At 34.1% G+C, this 21,790-nt stretch overlaps 1 protein-coding gene and 1 long non-coding RNA gene across 2 annotated transcripts; one reads left to right on the top strand and one right to left on the bottom strand.

Annotated features, from left to right (window-relative positions):
* The first annotated feature begins 15,021 nt into the window (after positions 1–15,021).
* LOC145803780 (uncharacterized) lies at positions 15,022–17,434 on the top strand. The gene is made up of 6 exons (XM_082897123.1): positions 15,022–15,233; positions 15,389–15,525; positions 15,627–16,149; positions 16,241–16,292; positions 16,509–16,562; positions 16,964–17,434. Exons 1-6 carry the CDS (start codon positions 15,022–15,024, stop codon positions 17,432–17,434), a joined length of 1,449 nt encoding a protein of 482 aa, XP_082753249.1.
* A 3,514-nt stretch (positions 17,435–20,948) lies between these two features.
* LOC145804691 (uncharacterized) lies at positions 20,949–21,520 on the bottom strand. The gene is made up of 2 exons (XR_014346943.1): positions 21,381–21,520; positions 20,949–21,233 (listed from the first exon to the last, which is right to left on the bottom strand). It is a non-coding gene; the product is annotated as an uncharacterized LOC145804691 (long non-coding RNA).
* Positions 21,521–21,790: the final 270 nt, after the last annotated feature.

Genomic DNA, 21,790 nt, shown 5'->3' with positions numbered 1-21,790 from the left:
CAAGAAATCGATTCACAATGCGACAGTGAATGTGAGATTCAACAAATAAGCAAATACAGTAAATAGAGCGCATGGCGAGTTCATGAAAGAAACATATGCAGAACAGTAGAAGACTAAGATTTGAGAAGACTAAGATTTGAGAAGACAGAAATTGAGAACTTACCAAATAGAGCCGAGGAACCGTGGCTAGAGTAATGATCGTCGGAGTATGATGGCAATAAACACTGGAGTGGAACAGTGAAAAGAGTGCCGAAAGAGACGATTGAAGCAGTTATAGGAAGCTCGAAGAAGCGGCAATGGTGCTTGGAGGAACGGTTGAGAAAACCGTGCGTGACAGCTCATACGCAGATGAAACACTTGGAGTTCTTGAGTTAATGAAGCAAAAACCTCGGCTATATGAACGATCTCGGTTAAAGAACTCAAAGAACCTGGCTCTTGGTTCTTTGACATTTATAAAGTGGACTACAGAGTCTTGGACATATGAATCCGATGAGTGATGATCTCGATTGTTAAGAGTAAAGTAAGTCTTAGCCAACGTGCTATGTGGATAAGCGGTGTAGGTTCCATCACCTCAGGATGCCGAGGTAATAGAACCTAGGGGGTAGTTATGAGGACATATTTTGTGAATGACAACACGCGGCCAAGGTGACGCTGAAGTGTCAACTGAGGTGGCACATGGCTTGGTCCTGATGCCGAGGTGATCTCGGCTAGGCCGAGATTATCTACGGAGATACCGGGAACCGAGATGAGCGGATAAGAGACAAGAGTCCTAGAATAGGAGAGGATCTCAATCTAGATAAAGATAAAGCTCAAGAGGAGTTTATCTCTATCTAGACAAAGATCCAGGATAGGCATTGAGCCTGAGTCCATGGAAGCTAGGCTTCTAGAGGGATCATACTCCCTAATCATGGATCCGGCCACTCTAAACATGAGCCCGAACCGGCGCTCTTCGGTCGCCACTAACTCCAGTGCAAACTTCGATAAACTGGTGAATGTGGCCTCAAACTCAACCACATGTGTGTTCAACTGTACCAACTTGCAGAATTGATCCTTCAACTTCTCCCTTACTGTAGCAGGTAATTACTTGTCCTGGAAAGCGTCAACAAAAGCCTCCCAAGTTCCCCCAATGTGCCCACACGCATACTTCTACCACTGACTTGCGTCTCCCTTCAGTTGGAAGCACGCCAAGGTCACTCTCAAAGCCTCGTCTTCGATGCCGAGCATCTCAAACGTCTTCACCATCTGTTCTAACCACTCGTCAGCCTTCAGTGGCTCCTTAAGATCTCCCAAAAACTCATTCGAATTCGATTAGAAGAACTTCCTCTTTAGAAAAGATGGCCCTGCTTCAGCTACCTGGGTCTGGACTTGATTCTTAGCTTTAAGAATGTCCATGGATTCCCTCAATGCTCCAGCCATTTCGTGGGCTAAGGCGCCCATGGCCTGCTGACCTATTGGCTTGGCCGCATTGGCCTAACCAACTCCTTCTTTTCATGCCGAAATTTCATCCGGTATAGGCACCTCGTGCCTCCTAGGCCTACCACGCCTACCACCATGACCTCGCCCTAACATCCTAATAAAGGTAACAAAAGAGATTAGCACATTTACAAATATGCCGAAGCTATCTCACTCGCGTCCTAATACGATGGACAACAATAATTCACTTCACATAAACACATAATCGCATAAATACCTATGAATTTCATTCCTAGATAATGGCCGTCCCGCGGCGTTACTAGAATTCCAATTAGAAACAATAGTGATCAAGTGCTCTTCTAATAGGACTTCTAGAAACCCATAGACCCAATCAATATCTTAGGAACTAAATCCTATACCCATATAATCACATAAGCATGTTATCATATAAGCACATAACATCCACACTTAAGTCTCTAACAAGTGAGACAAACCCATTGTGGTACTAACCACTTCTCAAACCCGATACGCTCAGATATCAAGTTGTAATGCCCCCAAAATATAATACAAATAATCCATTCCATAAGATCTGCGAACATCAATAAATGATATACTTTATTCATTAGAGTTTCTATTACAAAAAGATATTACATGCTTTATACATTCACAAACATTCATTCTGCATCTACAGCATGTAACACAAGTTAATGATAACAAAATAAATGCCCTACGAGCTTACATCTTTCTAAGATATTAATTGGTTACAACAAAAGAAAGAATCTTAAGCTCTCTATACATGTAAAGCCCTCGGCTTGAATAAACATTTAAACATAAATATAACAAAGCAGAGCCTTTAGCCCTTAGTCCTCCCAAGCTATGATCTTGGAGGAAGCATATCACCTATATCTGAAAATGGTTTCCCAAGTAGGGTGAGCCAAAGCCCAATAGAGACAGTCTAATACAATGTATGAAGTTTAACTAAAATATAAGTGTCAGATAAATGTTCAATATTTGTGATCAACTTACATTCTTCCCATAACCATTCAATACTATTCATTTTAAGCTAATTCATTTCATTCCAGGCCATAGCTAAGCTTGTAATTACTGTAGCTCCGCAAAAGCTCATCTGACCCCAAGGTCCCAAGCTATGATCTTGGAGGAAGCATATCACCTATATCTGAAAATGGTTTCCCAAGTAGGGTGAGCCAAAGCCCAGTAGAGACAGTCTAATACAATGTATGAAGTTTAACTAAAATATAAGTGTCAGATAAATGTTCAATATTTGTGATCAACTTACATTCTTCCCATAACCATTCAATACTATTCATTTTAAGCTAATTCATTTCATTCCAAGCCATAGCTAAGCTTGTAATTACTGTAGCTCCGCAAAAGCTCATCTGACCCCAAGGTGGTACGTATCCTATAAAAGCTGTCACAATCATTAATAGGAAGATTACAACTCCCCGTCATTACAAAGAATCCATCCCCTACGTGTGGAATCAACGAGACCGGACCATCCAACAATGCATACTAGCCCTCTTTTCCAAGAGGATCTGCAGGCTCTTTCAAATTCGTGGGCGACGCTAGGAGAGCGCTTTCTTTCTTATTTACACAGACAAGGTCAACCAGCTGAATACGAGCTCGAAGAGTTCCTAGAGAGGTATCTAATGCTTGACTAGTAGGCTTCTTGCCTCTGCTTTCATCATGGTTCAAATGATCCAACTGAGACTACAACTCAGTGGTTTCCTATCCACATAACCATCATACAAATACTTCAACCTTGCCATTTTATGAAAATTTCATCTGCGGGATCAGCACCCATGTATTCACAAGATTTCGGGACTTTCACCCAAGACACTTCGGCCAACTTATTCTCAATGGAATCCATCCCTTATCTCCTCCCAATCAATGGAGTACATCCCCTTTCTTCTCCCAAAAACATTATGCATATACAATGTATTTAGATTCATCGTCATATACAGTGACTATCCATAACACATGTTCAATGCCTTAATCATACCGTCATATTCAACGACAACTTAAATGATTAATTTCAATTCACCTAATTATCATACAATTTCTACAACAATCCTAGCTATCCTCCACCAATAGCCCAATACAGATATTTCTAAACAGATATACAATCTTTATAATAGATAATTTATCAAATTTTTCAAGAGTGAGTGATTAAAAAAATCCAACTACACCATTTATTTACACCTTTTCCCAATTTCACATTTCTCACGTCAATTTCATTATTTATACAAAATAATATTCAAAACATATTTAGGGTAAATCTCTCCCTTACTCAAAGATTAATCCATAGGCCAAAATTCACCATTTTAACACAAGATATCCTTATATTCAAAACCCATAATCCTCTATAGAACACAATATAGAAACCCCTCTTTCAATTTGAGAACAAACCCTAAGTTTACCCAAAAACTCCCAAAATTTCCACCATTTATACATAACCACATATAACTAGGTTAAAACTCATACCAAAGTATAGAATATCCCTACTTCAAAGAGAGAAGATGAGCCAAGCAAGTGAGAAACCCCAAAAGTGCCGAAATCCAACTCTAATTGGTTCAAAGAAAAGATCTTGAGAAGCTCCACCTTTTCATCAAAGGGAGTAGGGTGGAGAGATTAAAGGATCTAGGCCAAAATGTAGAGAGAGAGAGAGTATTTTAGAGAAAGAGGCTCTCAACTTTAGGGTTTTGGCTGAAAAGATATGAAAAAGAAAAGTGATGTAAAAAGTGCTTTTCGCAATTTGATATACGCGTAGTCCGCTCGAGCAGAGGGTTTGACGCTCGAGCGTCAGACACAAACTTTTGTTCTGCTCTAGTGCAAGAAGAGACCCGCTTGAGCATAGAATACATACCTCCACTATTTTTTTCAGACAACAGACCAGCCATTCGAGCTCAAGAAAGGACGAGCGAGTGTAGGAAACGGCACTCGAGCGTGAAAGACACTCCTCCAGCACTTTTGCAGACGTGCAAAGTACTGAGGGTTTGCAACTCCTGCTCAAGCGCAAGAAAGTCCGCTCAAGCGGAGGGCCAAAATTAACATAGTCCGCTCGAGCGCAAGAATGACCGCTTGAGCGGAGAACCAAAAATCTGGGCAACACAAGGTTTGAAAACTAAGTAACCAACCTATTCCAAACACAACCACAACAACCTAAAGACCAATTTCAAAGGTGTACAAGGGGAGAAGGGAATAAACAATAATACAAAAATATTAAACCCAAGTCCGGAACATCACAAAAGTCGGGTCAAAGCCGGGATCACTATAAGTTATTACCTTTATTTGAATGCTTATTTTGGTTGAAATAAATTTGGTAATTGTGAAAGCCTAGTTTTATTGAGTTTGCTATGTTTTGAAAATGAATTATTTATTATTGTTCGAAGGACCTTGACTTGAGGAGAAAGTTATAAAATTGGTTAAAGAATTTTATCACAATCAAATAGCATGATTGTTACATATGGTATTAGTGGGATGTATGTGTGAAGAACATTTGACACGCTGAGTAATTGATATTTGAAGTGATTACGCGAATCAAAAGAAAATATGATATTTTATTATTTTGAAACTGTATTGATTTAAAATTATATTTATCATGAGAGGGTACATTAATTTTGTATCGGAGAAGTGTGTTTGAAAATTTTACAAGTGTGTAAAGATAAGAAAAGGTGTACTACAATGGAAAAGGTTTAATAATTATATAGTCCATGAGATAGAGAAATAGATTGTTGACCAACAATTAGGCTTGAGAAGCCAAAAGAGGAATTTTTGCCTCTGGACTAGCGTTGAGGCTAGATTTGTTATTTGTTGAGGGGAATGAGTGTAAGCCCATTAGGAAATCACCTAGGGAGGTAACCCATCTTCTGTGATTGGAGATCCCATGAAGAAAGTTCAATGGGTAAAAACAATCCATATAGCGTGACTTGATTCCATCACTCATTTTTTAGGAGACACCATATCAAGGTTGATCTTCTACTCATCTCTAAGGTAGTAGTGCTAAAGAAGTGACTGATTAGGAAAGGTTTTACCCTGAATGAATCCAAGGTAGGCAATCTCCTGTAAGGTGCATTTTATCACTGTACCTTTGAAGGGTTCTACTAAGTGGGTGTAGTCGTGAGATCACGACTTAGAGACTTAGGCTAGTCTCTAGTAACCCATGAGAATCAAGATCTAGTGCATGGCCTTTAAGAGCACTAACCAATGAACTGATATCCAATACTAGTATTGTGTGTCTAACAAGTTGATCTCTGGCACAAGGGGTCTAGTTCAAGATATATTTCATTATGATTCTTCAAAGGAAAATTGTCAATACTAAGTGTGGTTCAAGCCCGGAAGGCTCCCACATCTATTGCGCAGTATGTAGTTGCCCTTATATATATATATATATATATATTTGTTTTGTTTTGAATAGTAACACTACAAAAAATTAAGGCTTCAAAGACCAAAATTTAGGGACCAAATATTTTTGTTACAAAAAAGTGTTGTTATTATATTTTTAGCAATAAAAATTAGACATTAGTGATGAATTATTATCCTTTTAGAATCAAATGTTTTATCTCAAAAAAATATATTATTTTGTCAATAAAAGACTATTTATTAGTGACATTTTTAAAATTTTGTTGCTAAAAACTTTATTTTTAACTTTTTGGAACGACCTTTTAGCAACTATCATCACAACGATAGAATTTGGTTCCTAAATATCTTTTGCAACAAAATTTTTTACTTTCAGAGACCAAAAAAATTGATCTCTAAAACTTTTATATGTTTTAGTGTAAAGTTTTAAAATTATGGGGGTGTAGTATAAACTTTATGGTGTTATTTAAAATTTTATTTTTATTAAAAGTAGAGAATGCTGGAATTTTAATAAAAATGAAAATAATTATTTCTATTTAATTTATTTGACCGTTATTAACATTAAACATTTCAATTACAAAGATATTATGAAGTTTTATTATTATAATTGTGTAATGATTAAATGTTAGGTATTAATTCTTATAAGATTTTCACTTATATATATTCCTATGTTTTCTAAAGATAGAGGACACACAAGAGTATACATGAGTATAACATATATTGAGATTTTGTTGAAGAGTATAGTTTTATCTATCTTCTGTATTTTTTGGTAACTATGATTCGTGACTTGTTCATATCCTCCTGGTGGACGTGAACATCAGATGTGAAAAGCTGTGAGAGCTTAGGTTGTATCTTATAGTCGTTGCACTCCGGTTGTACGTTTACATAGGAGAGGAACAACGGTTTTAGGACAGTGACCATGCCTCTCAATCTCAAAAACCAACTTTTTCTTACTCTGTATGAATTTACTTTTATATTTTATTTATTGTAAATCTCTTAATAATTTTATTAATTAAATTATATTAGTGCATAACATTTTTCTAACAACATTATCCCTTTACTTTTTATACTTCTTTTCATAATAAATAAAAAGTCAATTTTTTTAATACTTTCCAAAATAACCCATACTCTAGCAATCTATCAGTATATTTATATAACATTTTTTAGGAAGAATTACTTATTAGTCAGACCCAAAAAAAAAATACACAAACGTAGAGAGGAGCAAATGAGAGTTGCACTCCCACAATTTTGCACTTACACCTCACCACAAATTCACTTACACCCTACATGTTTTATCAAGCTCAGCATACTACAAAGCTCAACTTAAATTTTCTTTTTGATAAATTACACTTTGTTTCCTTTATATTTGACTACTTTTTCATTTTAGTATTTAAATTTTATTTTTTCTCACTTTAACCTTTCATGTTTCAAATTTTTCTCAGTTTACTTTTAAAATTAATTTATATTCAAAATTAAATAGAAAATGACACATCGATAGTCACATGGCATAAAATATTTTATTAGGTGCGACACAAACTCAAACTCCAATATAATAATATATTTTTTTATGTTATGTGACATTTATCGTGGTATTTTCTATCTAATTTTGAACATAAATTAACTTTAAGGTTAATTTATCCTTTTTGTTTTTTCTTTTTCCTTTTAATTCAAAATGCTATATAAAGCATACGCTATTTAACTATCTAAATTTAGAATAATGTATGGAGTTTGCTCTTGCCTTGTACTAGTGCGCTGTGGAAGACAATTAAACACCCATACAAAAAAGAGTTGCAATAACAACAACAATAACAAGAAACAAAGACATACAAATCAGTTTGATCTTTTATGCTTCTATTACATATAATGAGTATCAAAATACACATTAAGGTCATCCTTAAGCTCTTCTTTATTGCAGTGAACAAGTATATAAAAGACACCTAATTAACAACATATAAATAAAAAAGAGGTTTACAGGATTTGCACTCATTTTATTTTAGTCACTATTACATTTCTAGGATAAATGTATTAATGATAATGTTATTGGTTGCGAGCAAGTTATATTAGTATTAATTTTTTGCCACACGAACCATGAGTTGTGAGTACACAAGAGGATGTGGAGGGTGAGGCATAACATGACCTGCATAACCTTTCTGACTAATGGTACTGGCTTTGTTGCTAAGAGAGGGCGGCGGCCCAGGAATCTGGGTTGGACTTCGTCCAGGAGGGTTGAATTTCTTATGCGGAGGCAAAGACTGTAACTGACGATTTTCTTTGTTCATCGACACGTTTTCTTCTTCGTGGAGGACTCTACTAGCTTCATGTGGTTTGATGCTTAGAAGAAGAGCTAGTACTGCTAGAATGACTAAAACAATGCTTAGAGGTCTCATCTTGTTGGGTATACAAGCAAAGAGTAAACAAAACTATGTCTATTTAATGCATGGAGAGGGACTATTTATAAGCATCAAAACATCAAGATTTTTTTTTTATTTTTTATTTTTTTGGCTCTCCATTTGATGGGGTTTTTTGACTATTGACTAGTAAGGTTTGATAAGGGATTAAAAATTGAATATGGGTTGTAAATGAAGAAACTAAGTCTTAATTTGCATATGAAGACTTTCATTTTTTTACCCTACATCAACATGTGATTCATGAAAATGATGCCAGAGTACAAGTCGGGCGCTTCAAAAAATATGAAAAAAATTTCTGTACCTAAATTAGACCTAGTGAATCACGAAGGGCCTATCTATTTGGTATCATTTTTATTTTCTTGATTTTTGTTTTTTCTATTTTTAGAAACAAAAAAAAAAAACATGAATCATTTTTTATTTTGTGTGAAAACGGTTTTCGAATATTTAAAAACAAATTTTTAATGTATCTTAAAAAGTACGATGTATTAAAAAATAATAATAAATAAATAATTTTCGTGACCAATCAATTGTATTGTTTCCAGAAAACGAAAATAATTCCAAAGAAACCCAAATTTCTTTTACTTCAAGATTATAAAAGGACAATCCTTATATGCATGAAATAAAGATTATTCTTTTATATTACTACTTATTGTTACATTGGAAAGTGTCTTCAACGTTGCACCTTTTCTTTCATTAAATTTAAATTTGATGAAAACAGTACGGTTTTGTGCTCCAACATTTTCTTCAAACTAATATCAAATTCAGGATATCTTAAAGTTTTCATCAAATTGAGAATGGTTGTACCTTTTATCAATTTACTGTTCATAATCGTTGGAAATATAGGGCATACACCATCACCGGACAACTGACCGGATGTCAGGCCGGTTACCCCCCCCCCCCCCCCCGGATCGACTATCTCCTTGCAAAAATCTGTGGAACAATTATACTAGCCGGTCGACCGGCCAAACATCCTCCCGGTCATCCTCCCGGTCAACTAGTGGTTTGATGAAATTCCAAATTGTTCCGTTAGAACGCGCAATATCAAATGAAACTTTTACTTAAATTTGATGGAAAAAAAAAAAAAAGAGTTAAACGTTGTTGATCCTCTAAGGGAGGGTCAAAAATCAACAAGCAATTTTCTTCTATTACAATTCCATCTAGACTGCGTTTGAATCACAGATTTAAGTAAGAATTTGGAAAATAAAAGTGTAAAAAGTAAGTGAAATGTAAATGAAATATAATTACATTTCACTTATATTTTTTCTTTCTTTCTAAATCTCCACCCAAATCTTAATGTGGATTGGATATCAAATCTGTTCTTTTTTGTTTTTTTCTTGAATTTGCCCTGTCGAATTTGGTTTGGAAATTTTCTTAAAACTCCTTAAACCTAGCCTTTTGCTTGCCCAGATTTTAATTTGGAAATGGTTCCATCCCGTCGTCCACACCAAAAATAAATAAATAAATAAATAAAAGAGGGGTTTTAACCATTTAGTATAGAATTCCAAGGTGGGACTTAATTCCTTGTAAATTCAATTATTTTTTCAAAATTTCACCAATCCAGACAACATAAATTCTATTTTTTGAATGAAATAATTTTCATTTCCTTTGCATCTTTCACCTGGAAACCAAGTGTAAATTCACCTAGGTTTCCTAGACTTTTGACTTATTTCACTTTGCTTTCTTTGTGGGCATAGGAATGGTAGGAATCCGCTTACTTTGTGTTGTTGAGCCTTCTTGAATGGTTTTTTTTACCCCACACTTTTTTGGCCTTTGAATACTTGTTTTGGACCCAGAGTTTGTGTTGATCTTATAGAGTACAACAGGAGGAAGGAATTCCTTTCAGCAAATTCAAATGCTTGTATTCCACACCCAAAAAAAAAAAATTAGACAAGTGCTTACAATTTAAATATTTTGTGTAAATTTAAACTCACCGTGGTATGGCTTACGTCCAAAAGCACAATAAATCTAATTTATGAATTTAAAATTCTTGACACTTTTTTAATCTGTAGCATTGTTTGGATTGAAACAGAATGAATTTGATTTACAAATTTCAGAATTCTAAACATATTTTTTGGTACATAGCATTGTTGCATTTTTTTTTGGCACTTATGCTATGTTTGGTTAGAGGATTTATGGAGGAATTTGGAAATGGAAAAAAAAAAGTGTGTAAAACTAGATAAAATGAAAATAAATATTTCACTTACCTTTTCTCTTTCCCTTTCCAAATCCCTTCCCAAATCGCCCAACCAAACACAGCATTAGGTTAGAAATTCACTTTAAAAATTATTAGAACAACAGACCTAAGCTTATTTTTATTTTTATTTTTTTTGAACCAAAATAACATTATCTATCCAAAAAGACACTTATCTAACTAAAAACTTACATATCTGTCTATTTGCTCAACTGTAACCTATCTATCCAAAATGTCACATATTTGTGTCACTTATTTGTACTACTATATGTCCAAGTGTCACCTATCTGTACACCGTCACCTATCTATTCAATATCTGTCCAATGTCACCTATTTGTCCACCTTACTATTATCAGTCTACCGGAAACTTTCTGGTGACTTTTCCGGCCATTTTTGTAACGGCTTTTCTAATAATTTTTCAACGCATATCATTATCACAAAAAAAAATTAAACATTAAATCAAATAGCATTTGACCCTATAAATATAAACTTTTCACCCATAACTCCTTTTCTTTCGCTCGATATGTGAGGCTGTGAATAATGATATATATTCGGAATTTTACCCCGTGTCTTGCGGAAGCTAGGTTTCACTACAAAAAATTAAGATTTTAAAGACCAAAATTTAGGGACAAAATTAATTTTTAGGGACCAAATATTTTTGTTGCAAAAAGTGTCATTATATTTTTAACAACAAAAATTAGACATTAGTAATGAATTATTATTCTTTTGGGACCAAATTTTTTGTCTCAAAAAATAAACTATTTTGAGACCAAATTATTTTGTCCCTAAAAATCTATTTGCTAGTGATATTTTCAAATTGTCACTAAAAGACTTGTTTTTTACTTTTCAAGACGACCTTTTAGTTCTCATTACGATAGAAATTGATTCCTAAATATCTTTTGCAATAAAATTTTCACTTTTACAAGTCAAAACATTTAGCCTCTAAAACTTTTATATGTTATAGTGTTCAAAGGGTTTTTTGTTGCTAAAAAAAATTACTTAAACAAGTTTTGTACATGTGTCACTTTGTTTTCCCTGGCGGATTTGGATTTGGATAGGTAGGAATGCGTTTAGTGTGAATTTTTTTTTTTAAACGACGTTATTAGTGTGAGTTGAACATTGTTGCTTTGGTTCATTTTTCTTTCAAAAAATATTAATAAATTGGAGATTAGAAAAAATAATTTCAAAATGATGACAGTACAAGTCTTTTTTATGTAAATTTATGCATGAATCACTTGTACTTTTATCATTGTGAAATTATTTTATCTACACACCATTTTTTTAAAATTCTCCCATTTTCTTTTTTGAGCCTTTGAATTTTTGAAGCTTTGAAAGTTTATTATGACTTTATATATTGCATGCTAAAGCGTTTTAAGAATACAAAAGAGGACAGAGTGTAATTGAAGAATGGAAGTCAATTCCGTGGATACCACTCCTATTTCTCAAGTCAGAGAGACTCTCATCAAAGCCATGCAACCGCGACAAACATCCCCCCCAAATGGCGCCGTCCCTTCAACCAAGCCAACCCGACCCCAAACCCAACCCGAAAGAGCAATGCTATATCATTGAGTGTATAATAGATTAAAAGTTGACACATATAATACTACATTATTATAGGTATAATTGTAGGTATTTTTTGTGGATCAAACATTTTCCGATCTGATATTTTGTTCTAATTTATGTACTACCCAAATTTTGGGTTAAAAATGGGTTAGGCTAAAGTGGGGAGTGGGGAGGGGTGTGATCAAGTTCGAATTGGATGATTTAGGAAAAATAATCTCAACCCAATCGCTTTTGTGGGTAGACAATCTTACCCCGCCATCAACACATACAACCTCAATCAGCAAGTTAGTTTGAGTATTTTTGCGATTTTAAATGAATAAGTTTGGCAAGTTGACGAGTTGTAAATTTTAACATATTATATGAACACATTTTAAAATCATATAACTTACAATATAAATATGAAGGTACAAAATAAAAGTAAAATAAAATGTTTGATGATATACCTGTGCTTAGGAAACTTTGACAGTGGTCTACTATCTAAACAGGTGATGACAGTCCAAAAAAAAATGAAGAGATTTATTCATGGTTAAACTGTTTGATTTATAAAACATATGAATTAGAGGGTTGGGTGGGTTTTTCCATGGAGTTAAAGATTTTAAACTGTGTGTAGACCAACTCATACAAATTTAGTTTGTAACCTGCCACCACTCTCAAACTATGAGCGGCAGCACGGGTCAGCATGGATTGGGCTACAGCTTCCGTTCTAAAAATATATATTATTTTATTTATTAAAAGTAGGATTTTTTTTTTTTTTTTTTTTGAACTTGAACTATGAAAAGTATGATGTTTACATTGTCAATTTTCACATTTATTAAAAATTCAGAATATTATATATATATATATATATATATATATTAAGAGCGCTTCTATCACTAAATGTATATATACATTGTCAATATATATATACATTTAGTCTATCACTAAATGTACCTCCCCTCTTTCTCTCTCTAAAAACCTCCTTCCCAAGCCTCATTTTGGGGCCGGTCGGCCGCCGCCTTTGGCTATGGAGGTCGGCTGGCCCAGTTCTTTTAGTGTTTTTGTTTGTTAGTTTTCCGTTTAATGAACTTGAATCCCCCATTATTTTCCCACCGGTGCTGCGCGGGCTGCCATTGTTCTTGCTTGGTTTTTTGGGTGTTTTGGTGACGTTTTGGTTGTTCACTGGGTCGGCAAAGAGGACGATCCAGATCTGGTTAGGATGTTCATTCGGGCGCTTCTTTGCGCGTGGAAGTTTGAGGGGTGTTGTCCGCTCAGATCTATGGAGGTGTTTCGGTGTTTTGGTCGGGGGAAGCATTAGTGTCGAAGATGATCCGGATCTGTATAAGATTTCATTCGAGCGCTTCTATGCGTATGGGAGTTTGAGGGGTGAACGCCGTCCAGATGTGTGGTTGTATCTCAGCGGTTGTTTTGAATAAGAGGAGTTCGGCGTCGGGTCGTCAATATAGGGACGGTGGAGTAGTACCTGCAGTGGGTCTTGTTGTCTTGAGTGTTGATCGGCCTTGGGTGTGTTCAGAGTTTTGAACCACCGCGTCGGAGAGGTGTGGCCTTGGGTGTTGTCCGTGGGTGCAGTTGGGTGTTGGCAGTGTGTTGTCCGGCGTGGGCCTTCGCTGGGCAGTGGAAGTGAAGCAACATGTGGAGTATAGCAGCGTGGGTGGTAATGATATAGCAGTAGTATAACAGCTTGGAGTTGTCAGGCATGGAAGTTCTTCAAGCCGTGGTGATGTTGGCTATGGATTTTTCCGGCCAGTGAAGAGTGGTGAAAAGATTTAGCAGGTGGGAGTTGGGAGGTGTAGAGGAGCGTGGTGTACAGATTTAGCAGTAGTAGCAGGTGGCGCGTTGGGCTTTGGGAGTTGTCAGGCGTGGGTGTGCAGCAGGTGGGCGGTATAGATATGAAGCAGCATAGGTGTTGGGAGTTGAAGCAGTATAGGTGATTATTTTAGTTTCAAAAAATAGCTAGTGGGCGGTATAGTTTTAGTTTTAAATTAGCAGGTAGGCGTTGGGTGTGTAGCAGCTTTGGTTTTGGATTTTGTGGGTAATTTTGTGGGAATTCAGGTATTTTATTTTTCAGTTAAGTTCTTCTTAACTTTTTTGTTTAAAAAAAAAAAAATTGTGAGGCCTAGGGGTTGGTTGTATGGATGCGAGTAGCAGTAGTAGGGGTATTTTGTACTTTCCGAATCTCTCTCGATGCATGTCATCTTCCTGTACCTTTAATTTCATGCCGTTAATGAAATTTTTCTTTGCCGATCAAAAAATAAAATAAAATAAAATAAAATAAAATAAAATAAAATATATTAAGAGCAGGATTTCAAATAGTATAATACTAGGCTTTAGCTTCCATGATTTTTTCCTTATGTATAGATTCTAATCCACATGGGATAAATATTTAAAGAGATAATTACCTGAAAATCCTATCAATATGTTTGGTTGTAGCTTAGGTCCTATCAAAAACTTTTTGAACCAATAAGTCTCATTTGTAGGTAAAAAGACGTGTTTGCCCTTTAACATAAACAACTGTATATAAAATAGCATTCACGTTATTTACTAAAAAGAAAAAAACAAATCAGTTAACAGATCAGTTATGGAAGTAGCTGAAGATGCGAATCATGAATGATCTTGAAGGATTTATTGGTTTGGTTCGCTATTATACATAATTGATTTCTCAATTTTGATTCGAATAGCAAAGGATCTTGAAGGATTTCTTAGTTTGGTTCGCTTTTTGAGTTGAAATTTGTTGGTGTTTGTTATGTGCGATTTCAATTTATAAACTGAAGAATTGAATTGCTAGATATTTGATCTTTGATCTGGTTTATAGGTATGTATTGTTTCGATTTTGTATATTATGTGTTTTTAGAATTTTCTTTAGTTTTGATTGAATTTATTTATGAATATATGTTGAATAATTTCATTTTTACGAATTGAAGACGTGATTTGCTGGATGATTTCTCGGTCTGGTTAGGTATTTTATGAATTGAAAACGTGATTTGTGAAAACTGAGAAAGTTCTTAATATTGTTATGAAGTATTTGTTCTGATTTTTATTGATGCGATCTTTTTTTCTTGTTTAGATTGAAAGATGAGTGAAGGTTGTACGAGTGCGCCTATTTTTTTGTTGTACAAGTATAATGGTTGCACATTTGCAATTAAGATTGATCAAAATGTTACATATGATCAGTTGGTTGATAAATTATGTTTAAAATGGGATAGTTTGCAATCTGATAATATTTGTCTATCTTACTCATTACTTGGACATCCTAGTTATACGTTGGACAACAATGAGGAGTTAGAGTAAAAGTGTATTGATGTTTCCTTGTGTTGACAAAATGATGATAAAATGATGATAATATATCAACCTCTACTTCAACCTCCAACCTTGAAAAGTGTATTGATGTTGTTGTGAGAGTAAAAGACTCAACCATTAACTGTGGTTATCTCAACAAAAGATTGGATTATGCAGAAAGAGAGTCAATGTTGGATCTTGAAGTTTGTGATATTGCATTGTCTCATGATAGCAATAAGTCTATGAACTTGTCAAACAAAGCATCTACATCCTCCAAACATCCTCCAAAAGGAATTCGAGGTTGGAGGTTGAAGTAGAGGTTGATATATTATCATCATTTTGTCAACACAAGGAAAAAGTACAGTTGTTTGCAGGTTAGGCAGTTAGTATTACACATATAGGACAGAAATTTGAAGGTGGAATTGTTGAATTTCGTAATGCATTGTCGAAGTTTTCTATTGAGTGTGGATTTGAGTTCATATTTGTTAAGAATGATAAAGTTCGTGTTACCACACAATGTTTGTTTAGAGAGACAAAAGGTTGCATGTGGAATGTTCATGGTAGAGTGGAGAATGCTAATGGGTTCTTTTATATAAGGAAGCTGAACAATGTCCACACATGTGGTGCTGAAGTACATACGATGAATCATTCTCGTATGAGTTCTGATTTAGTTGCTGATTTGATTGTTGAAGGTGTTCGTGATAATTCATTGACACGTCCAGTTCATGTTATTCGAGATTTTAAGTTGGGGTATGGGCTGAGAGTTAGTTATCGTCAAGCTTGGTTAAGGGTAGAGAAAGCAAAATGTGAGATTTTTGGAGACAACTTAATGTCATTTGACTGGTTAAAATGGTATGTGGATGTTGCAAAGAGTTGCAATTCAGGGAGTTACATTGAGTTTGAGAATGACGATGATATTAAATGGTTTAAGAGATTATTTGTTACTTTTCATGGTTCCATTAGTGGATTTGATTATTGTTGACCTCTCTTATTCCTTGATGGCACATTTTATAAGGAAAGATTTAGAAGAAATTTACTTGTTGCTACAGGAAAAGATGAAAATTAAGGTACACAAGAAATATGTTTTCTCTGTTCTGAAATTGAAAAAGTTCTCAGTTTAGAAATATGATTGAATGTTTTAAATTTTATATAATATTGTTGTTCTATATGCATTTTTTATTTTTTCAGTTATTCATTTTAGTGTTTGATATTTTGAATGTTAAAGTGTTACCATTTTCTAAGAATAATAGAATATTCTCATTTTTTCTGTTTTTTACATGTAGGGTTCTTTCCTGTTTGTTTTGCAGTTGTTGGCTCAGAGAATCAAGACAACTAGCGTTGGTTTTTAGAGCATTTGAGTACAATTGTTTCACCAGAACGAAATATTACATTCGTGTCAAATAGTAACCTTGGATTAGTTGAAGTTTTGCCAAAGGTTTTTCCAATGGCTTTCCATATTTATTGTTTATATCATTTGAAGATAAACTTGAGGCATCATTTGCGTGGTATGTTTCATGGATTGAAAAAAAAAAAACTGATCTTTCTGTTTGGGAAATGTACATATGCTCCAATTGAAGAAACATTTCATTAATGTTTGGTTGAGTTAAAGACTGAAGGTGGGTCAAGAGTTGAAAAGTTTTTAGATGACATACTATATAATCATTGGAGTAATGCATATTTTCGAGGGCAACGCTTTGGAGAGATATGGTCAGATGTAGCTGAATCTTTCAATTCGTAGATACGAGAAGAACGCCACTTGCCTATCACAAAGTTGATTGATAGTGTAAGAATTAAGTTGATGAGGAAAATTCCTAAGAGAAGGGAACTTGTTAATAAATGGAATAGTGTGATATGCCCCAAAATGAAGTCCAAGTTGCATGATGCTTTTAATACTTCAAGGCTATGGATTGTTAGTTCATCTGGGAATGATGTCTATGAGGTGCATTCACATCCATCTGTTTCAGTTGACATTAGTAGACGAATATGTTCTTGTGGCGAGTGGCAATTGAAAAGGTTTCCATGTGCACATGCAGTTGGTGCTATACAAAAGAGACATGATTTGAGTTTATTTGTTAATCAATACTTCTATGTTCAAAGTTATCGAAAGTCCTATTTTTTTCCCATATATCATGTTCCTTCAATTTGGAAACCAAATTGTAATGTTAATGGTGATAGTAATGTTGTTCTTCCTCCTTTGTCTAAGAAGTAACCAGGAAGGCCAAATAAGAAGAGAATTCGTTCCAATGGTGAGAAAGTAAGGCAAATTACTTATGGTAGATGTGGGAAGGTTGGCAGTCACAATAAGAAATCGTGTAAGGAGGCTTTGTGATTTTTTGTAACTACTTTGTGATTGTAAAAATTTCGTATTCATAAATTTCTTGAAGTAGCAGTTTGTATTGTTGAGAGCTGAGTAATAATCTTCTATGCTTTGAATAAATTGACATTGAATTAAAAGTGAACATATTCTTAGTTTCAAATTTTAATTTTGAAATTGTTTGTGATAATATTGTTTGGTTGGCTTTGTGTTTGTTTTTAATGTGAATTATTTGTTTGGTTGGTTTTTGTAAATAAACTTCACTGGTGAATGTTTGTTTTTGAAAATTATGTGAATACTGTATAAAAAGTGAACATATTCTCAGTTTAAGTTTGTAGTTCAAAATAGTTGATTTTGTGATAATAGTGTAAGGCTCTTGTTATGAATTGGAACTAGTTATAAATGTGATTAGTTGAATAAATATGAATTAATATTCTAAATAGATATGATAAATACTTTATGTTTTGAATAAAGTAACAGTGGCCTGAAAGTGAAAATATTCTTTGTTTCGAATTTTAGTTTTCAAATTGTGATAATATTGTGAGGCAGCAAATAAATTGTTGTTATAATATTATTGTTTTGAAAATTGAGAGAACACTTTATAAAATTGAAAATATTCTCAGTTTTAAGTTTTTAATTTCAAAATAAGTGATTGTGATAATATTGTGAGGCAATAAAACACTACATAAAAACTGAAAAAGCAAACAAAAACATCAACAAAACGCTAATTTTGATACAGTAAAGTCTTGTGCCCACTATTTTTACTTGTAACACTATTTTCACTTTTCCAATATAGTAGTGTGAGAAACAGGATAATAGAAACTGAATATATGGACAAAAACATCAAGAAAGCCCTGGTGCTTATATCTTTGAGAGTATGATAAACTATTCCATTACACATCATAGAAATTGTAACATGTTTGTGAGGCGATATGCTTGCAACTATCAACAGAAACATTAGTCATTGTATCAGAGTGTGACAAAAAAGAGTTCATTGGGTTACACATCAAAAAAGATTTCATTGAATGTTGCAATCTTGACTCTACTTGACTCTAATTGATCTTTGTGGATCACTAAGGAACTCATGTACTATGTCTGCTCTCAGTCTTGTGGATGTGCCTGGTGGTAATGTGTTTGGAATTGGTTGATGCCTTATGTATTGTCTTATGATGTAGCAAACAATAATTCCACAATCAACCCTACAGAAATCATTTTTCACACAGTTAGTGAAAAAATAAAAAATTTTGAAAAAGATATTAAAATTTGTTAGTTAGAATAAATATAACATACGTCATTGTTTCTTGTTGAGGGTTGTCTTTGACTGATTCAATCTTCACATCACAATTCCATGCTTTTTCTGCTTGACAAGGTGTATCCTTCATGTATTCATTGATGATTTTTTGCTATTAAAAAAAATCAATATAAAGTATGTAACGATATACATCTGATTATTGTAATGGTAATTTGAAATTGTTCTTACCAGTTGATATGCAACGTTGTAGTGCATGTCATTTCCTTTTCTTGGTCTCAAAGAGTTGAAATGTTTCTAAGTCCCAAAGTGTTTGTCGATAACAAGTAATGTCCAATGATTGGATGTATTTACATGTGAGGGATTTTTGCAAAGTATTTTTCAAAAGCTTTTTCCTTTTTCCTGAAGTTTTCTTTTTCAACATTGGCTGTTTTTTACAAAAAAATATGAGAATATTCACAATAATTGTACAAAACTTAATATTCAAATCTCGATCAAAAGCAACAAAGCATGATTAACTATGATTTGTCACTCAAATTGTTTTAAAATCTGGGTATATTTCCAATAATGATACCCAAATCAAAATTGAAGAACATTCACAGCAATGATAACAAACACAAAAAATCAACTTCGAAACCAAAATCGAAAGGAAGATAATGTATAAAATTGACAAATGCACATTTATTCTTTACCCAATATAGACTTGACAGTACAAAAGATTTGTGATTGTGCTCTGCTCCATCACTAGAATTTTGTGCATGTGATTCTCTTTCAAGAATCTCATCATATGCATCAATTGTTTGTCAAATTGAAACACAAAAGTGATGTTAATGAATTAATGACAAGTTTTTCAGTGTTAAAAAATTGCAAATTTTATACATATACAGCTGGATATGTCAATCCTTTTTATCAAGCTCTTGATATCATTAATAAACACACAATTGTCATATCTTGTGCCAAACCATATACATGCACTACAAAATAATAAAAAAAATGTGTTAATAATTAAGTCAAAATATTTTTAGAAAACAGAGCTATTTCTCAATTTCATTTCATATTTTTGTACTACATGAAAAATTGCAAGATTTATGTAAGATTATACCTTGATTCTGTCTGCTTTTTCTTTCCAAAGAATTTGTAGTTTATATTTATCTTCAGGAGGTAACAATTGAGCCACATCATACTTGTTAGAAATTGTCTCATCTTTGTATTCCTTCTCTTTCTCGACTCTAACTTTCTTGCCACCATACTCATAATTTGACATCTCAGTAGTCTTCCTTGCTTAAGTTTTGATCTTTTTAATCATGGAATTCTGCAGATTTGTTTGTCCTGATTCTGTCAGATCATCGACTTTTATTGCACAAATTTGTTGAGTTAAGACATGGACCTCTTCCTCCACTAAGTGATTCTGCAATTGAGAATTTTGACAATCTTTCGCATTTGTATTTGTCTAACAATCTTTTGTTGTAAAAGATTGTTGTGTTATTCATGGACCTCTTTCTGATGGAGCTCTTTGTCCACCACTTCAGAATTTTCATGGACCTCTTTCTGCAGTAGTTGAGAATTTTCATCTCTTATTGTATGACCTTTATTCTTTGTATTTGTCCCAGAATGCTTTCATCCACAAACTTCTTGGGTGATCTCATGGACTTCTTTTTCAACCAATTGGTTATGCAATCGAGAATTTTTATCTTTCAATTGTTGTATTTGTACTGTGAGTAGCCTGTTATCCTCTTCAAGTTTATTTATATAGATGGTCTTCACTGTGTTGTCAAGTTGTAAATTGTTGTTCTCAGTTTGAAGTTTCTCAAGTGTTTGTTGATGAATGTGTTCTTCTCCCTCAGGTGCATCATTGATCATAGTGTTGCAGAAGACATCAAAGTCTTTATTTGTTAGCTTTTGTTCTTGATGGCATTCTTCAGCATCTTGACCAGTTTCTTGTTGTTGTTGTTGTTGTTGTTGTTGTTGTTCTTTTTCTTCTTCTTCTTCTTCTTCTTCTTCTTCTTCTTCTTCTTCAGTATTTTCAAGATTTTCTTTTTCTTTTTCTTGTTCTTGTTCTTCTTCTTCTTCAGTATCTTCTTGACTATTTTCAGCATATTCTTTTTCTGCTTCAACATCTTTTCTTCTTCTTCTTCTTCTTCTTCTTCTTCTTCTTCTTCGTTTTCAGTGTCATCATGTTCCTCATCATTTTCCCCACTCAATCGAGCACTACTTACCTGTAGGTCAACATACAATAGATATTAGTTTTTGAAATAATTAAAGTTTAGGAAACTAAAAAGTTTCTCAGTAATAATTCAGTGTATTTAAATAGGGATTTTTCCCAACTTGAATTGAAATTCAAATGAGATGAGAATGTGACCTATCTTCTTGTCAGCTCATGTAATGATATGACTTTCATACGTTTATGTAATTTGATAAGATTCCACTTGATCACCTTTGGGCATGCTTCGTTAACTTCAGGGTGAATGATCAGTGTGTGCTCACACAACCAATATTACAAAGCAAATGTAAAGAATTTTTGTCATTTGAATAAGAAATAATATTCTCTGTTATTAACAACAAACTAATAATATAGAGTAAACATGTACTTACTAAGAAAGTCATAACACATCCTGTGACCTTTGCTGGATTTTTGTGGTATTTTTCAATTGAAGACATCAGTGTGTTCCTTATTGCTTCTGCCTATTTGTATTTTCTCATAGAGTTTATGTCTTCCATGTAATTAAGAAATACCCATCTGTAGACACCCCATTTTTGACCGACCTTGAGACTCAGACATCATCAGTTGAGCGCTTGGTGATACTGCATATCGTGCTCATCCAGAAGTTTTAGAGTCTCGGCTGCGAGCCTTGCCTCCGGACTTCCGGACGCTTTTGTGCTTTGCCTCGGTTTGCGAACCAGGCTCGGTTTTCTCTGTTTCTTTTCCTGAGAGGAGGGAGAGGTCCCGTAGACCATCTCTCAGTGGCCGTGGGCTACATTTTGTGGCTGTAGGCCATTTTTCC

The sequence above is a fragment of the Camellia sinensis genome, chromosome 12 (genome assembly GCF_055761805.1).
Source record: "Camellia sinensis isolate YWXY chromosome 12, ASM5576180v1, whole genome shotgun sequence".
Taxonomy (NCBI): Eukaryota; Viridiplantae; Streptophyta; class Magnoliopsida; order Ericales; family Theaceae; genus Camellia; species Camellia sinensis.
This window is presented reverse-complemented; position numbering and strand designations above follow the sequence as displayed.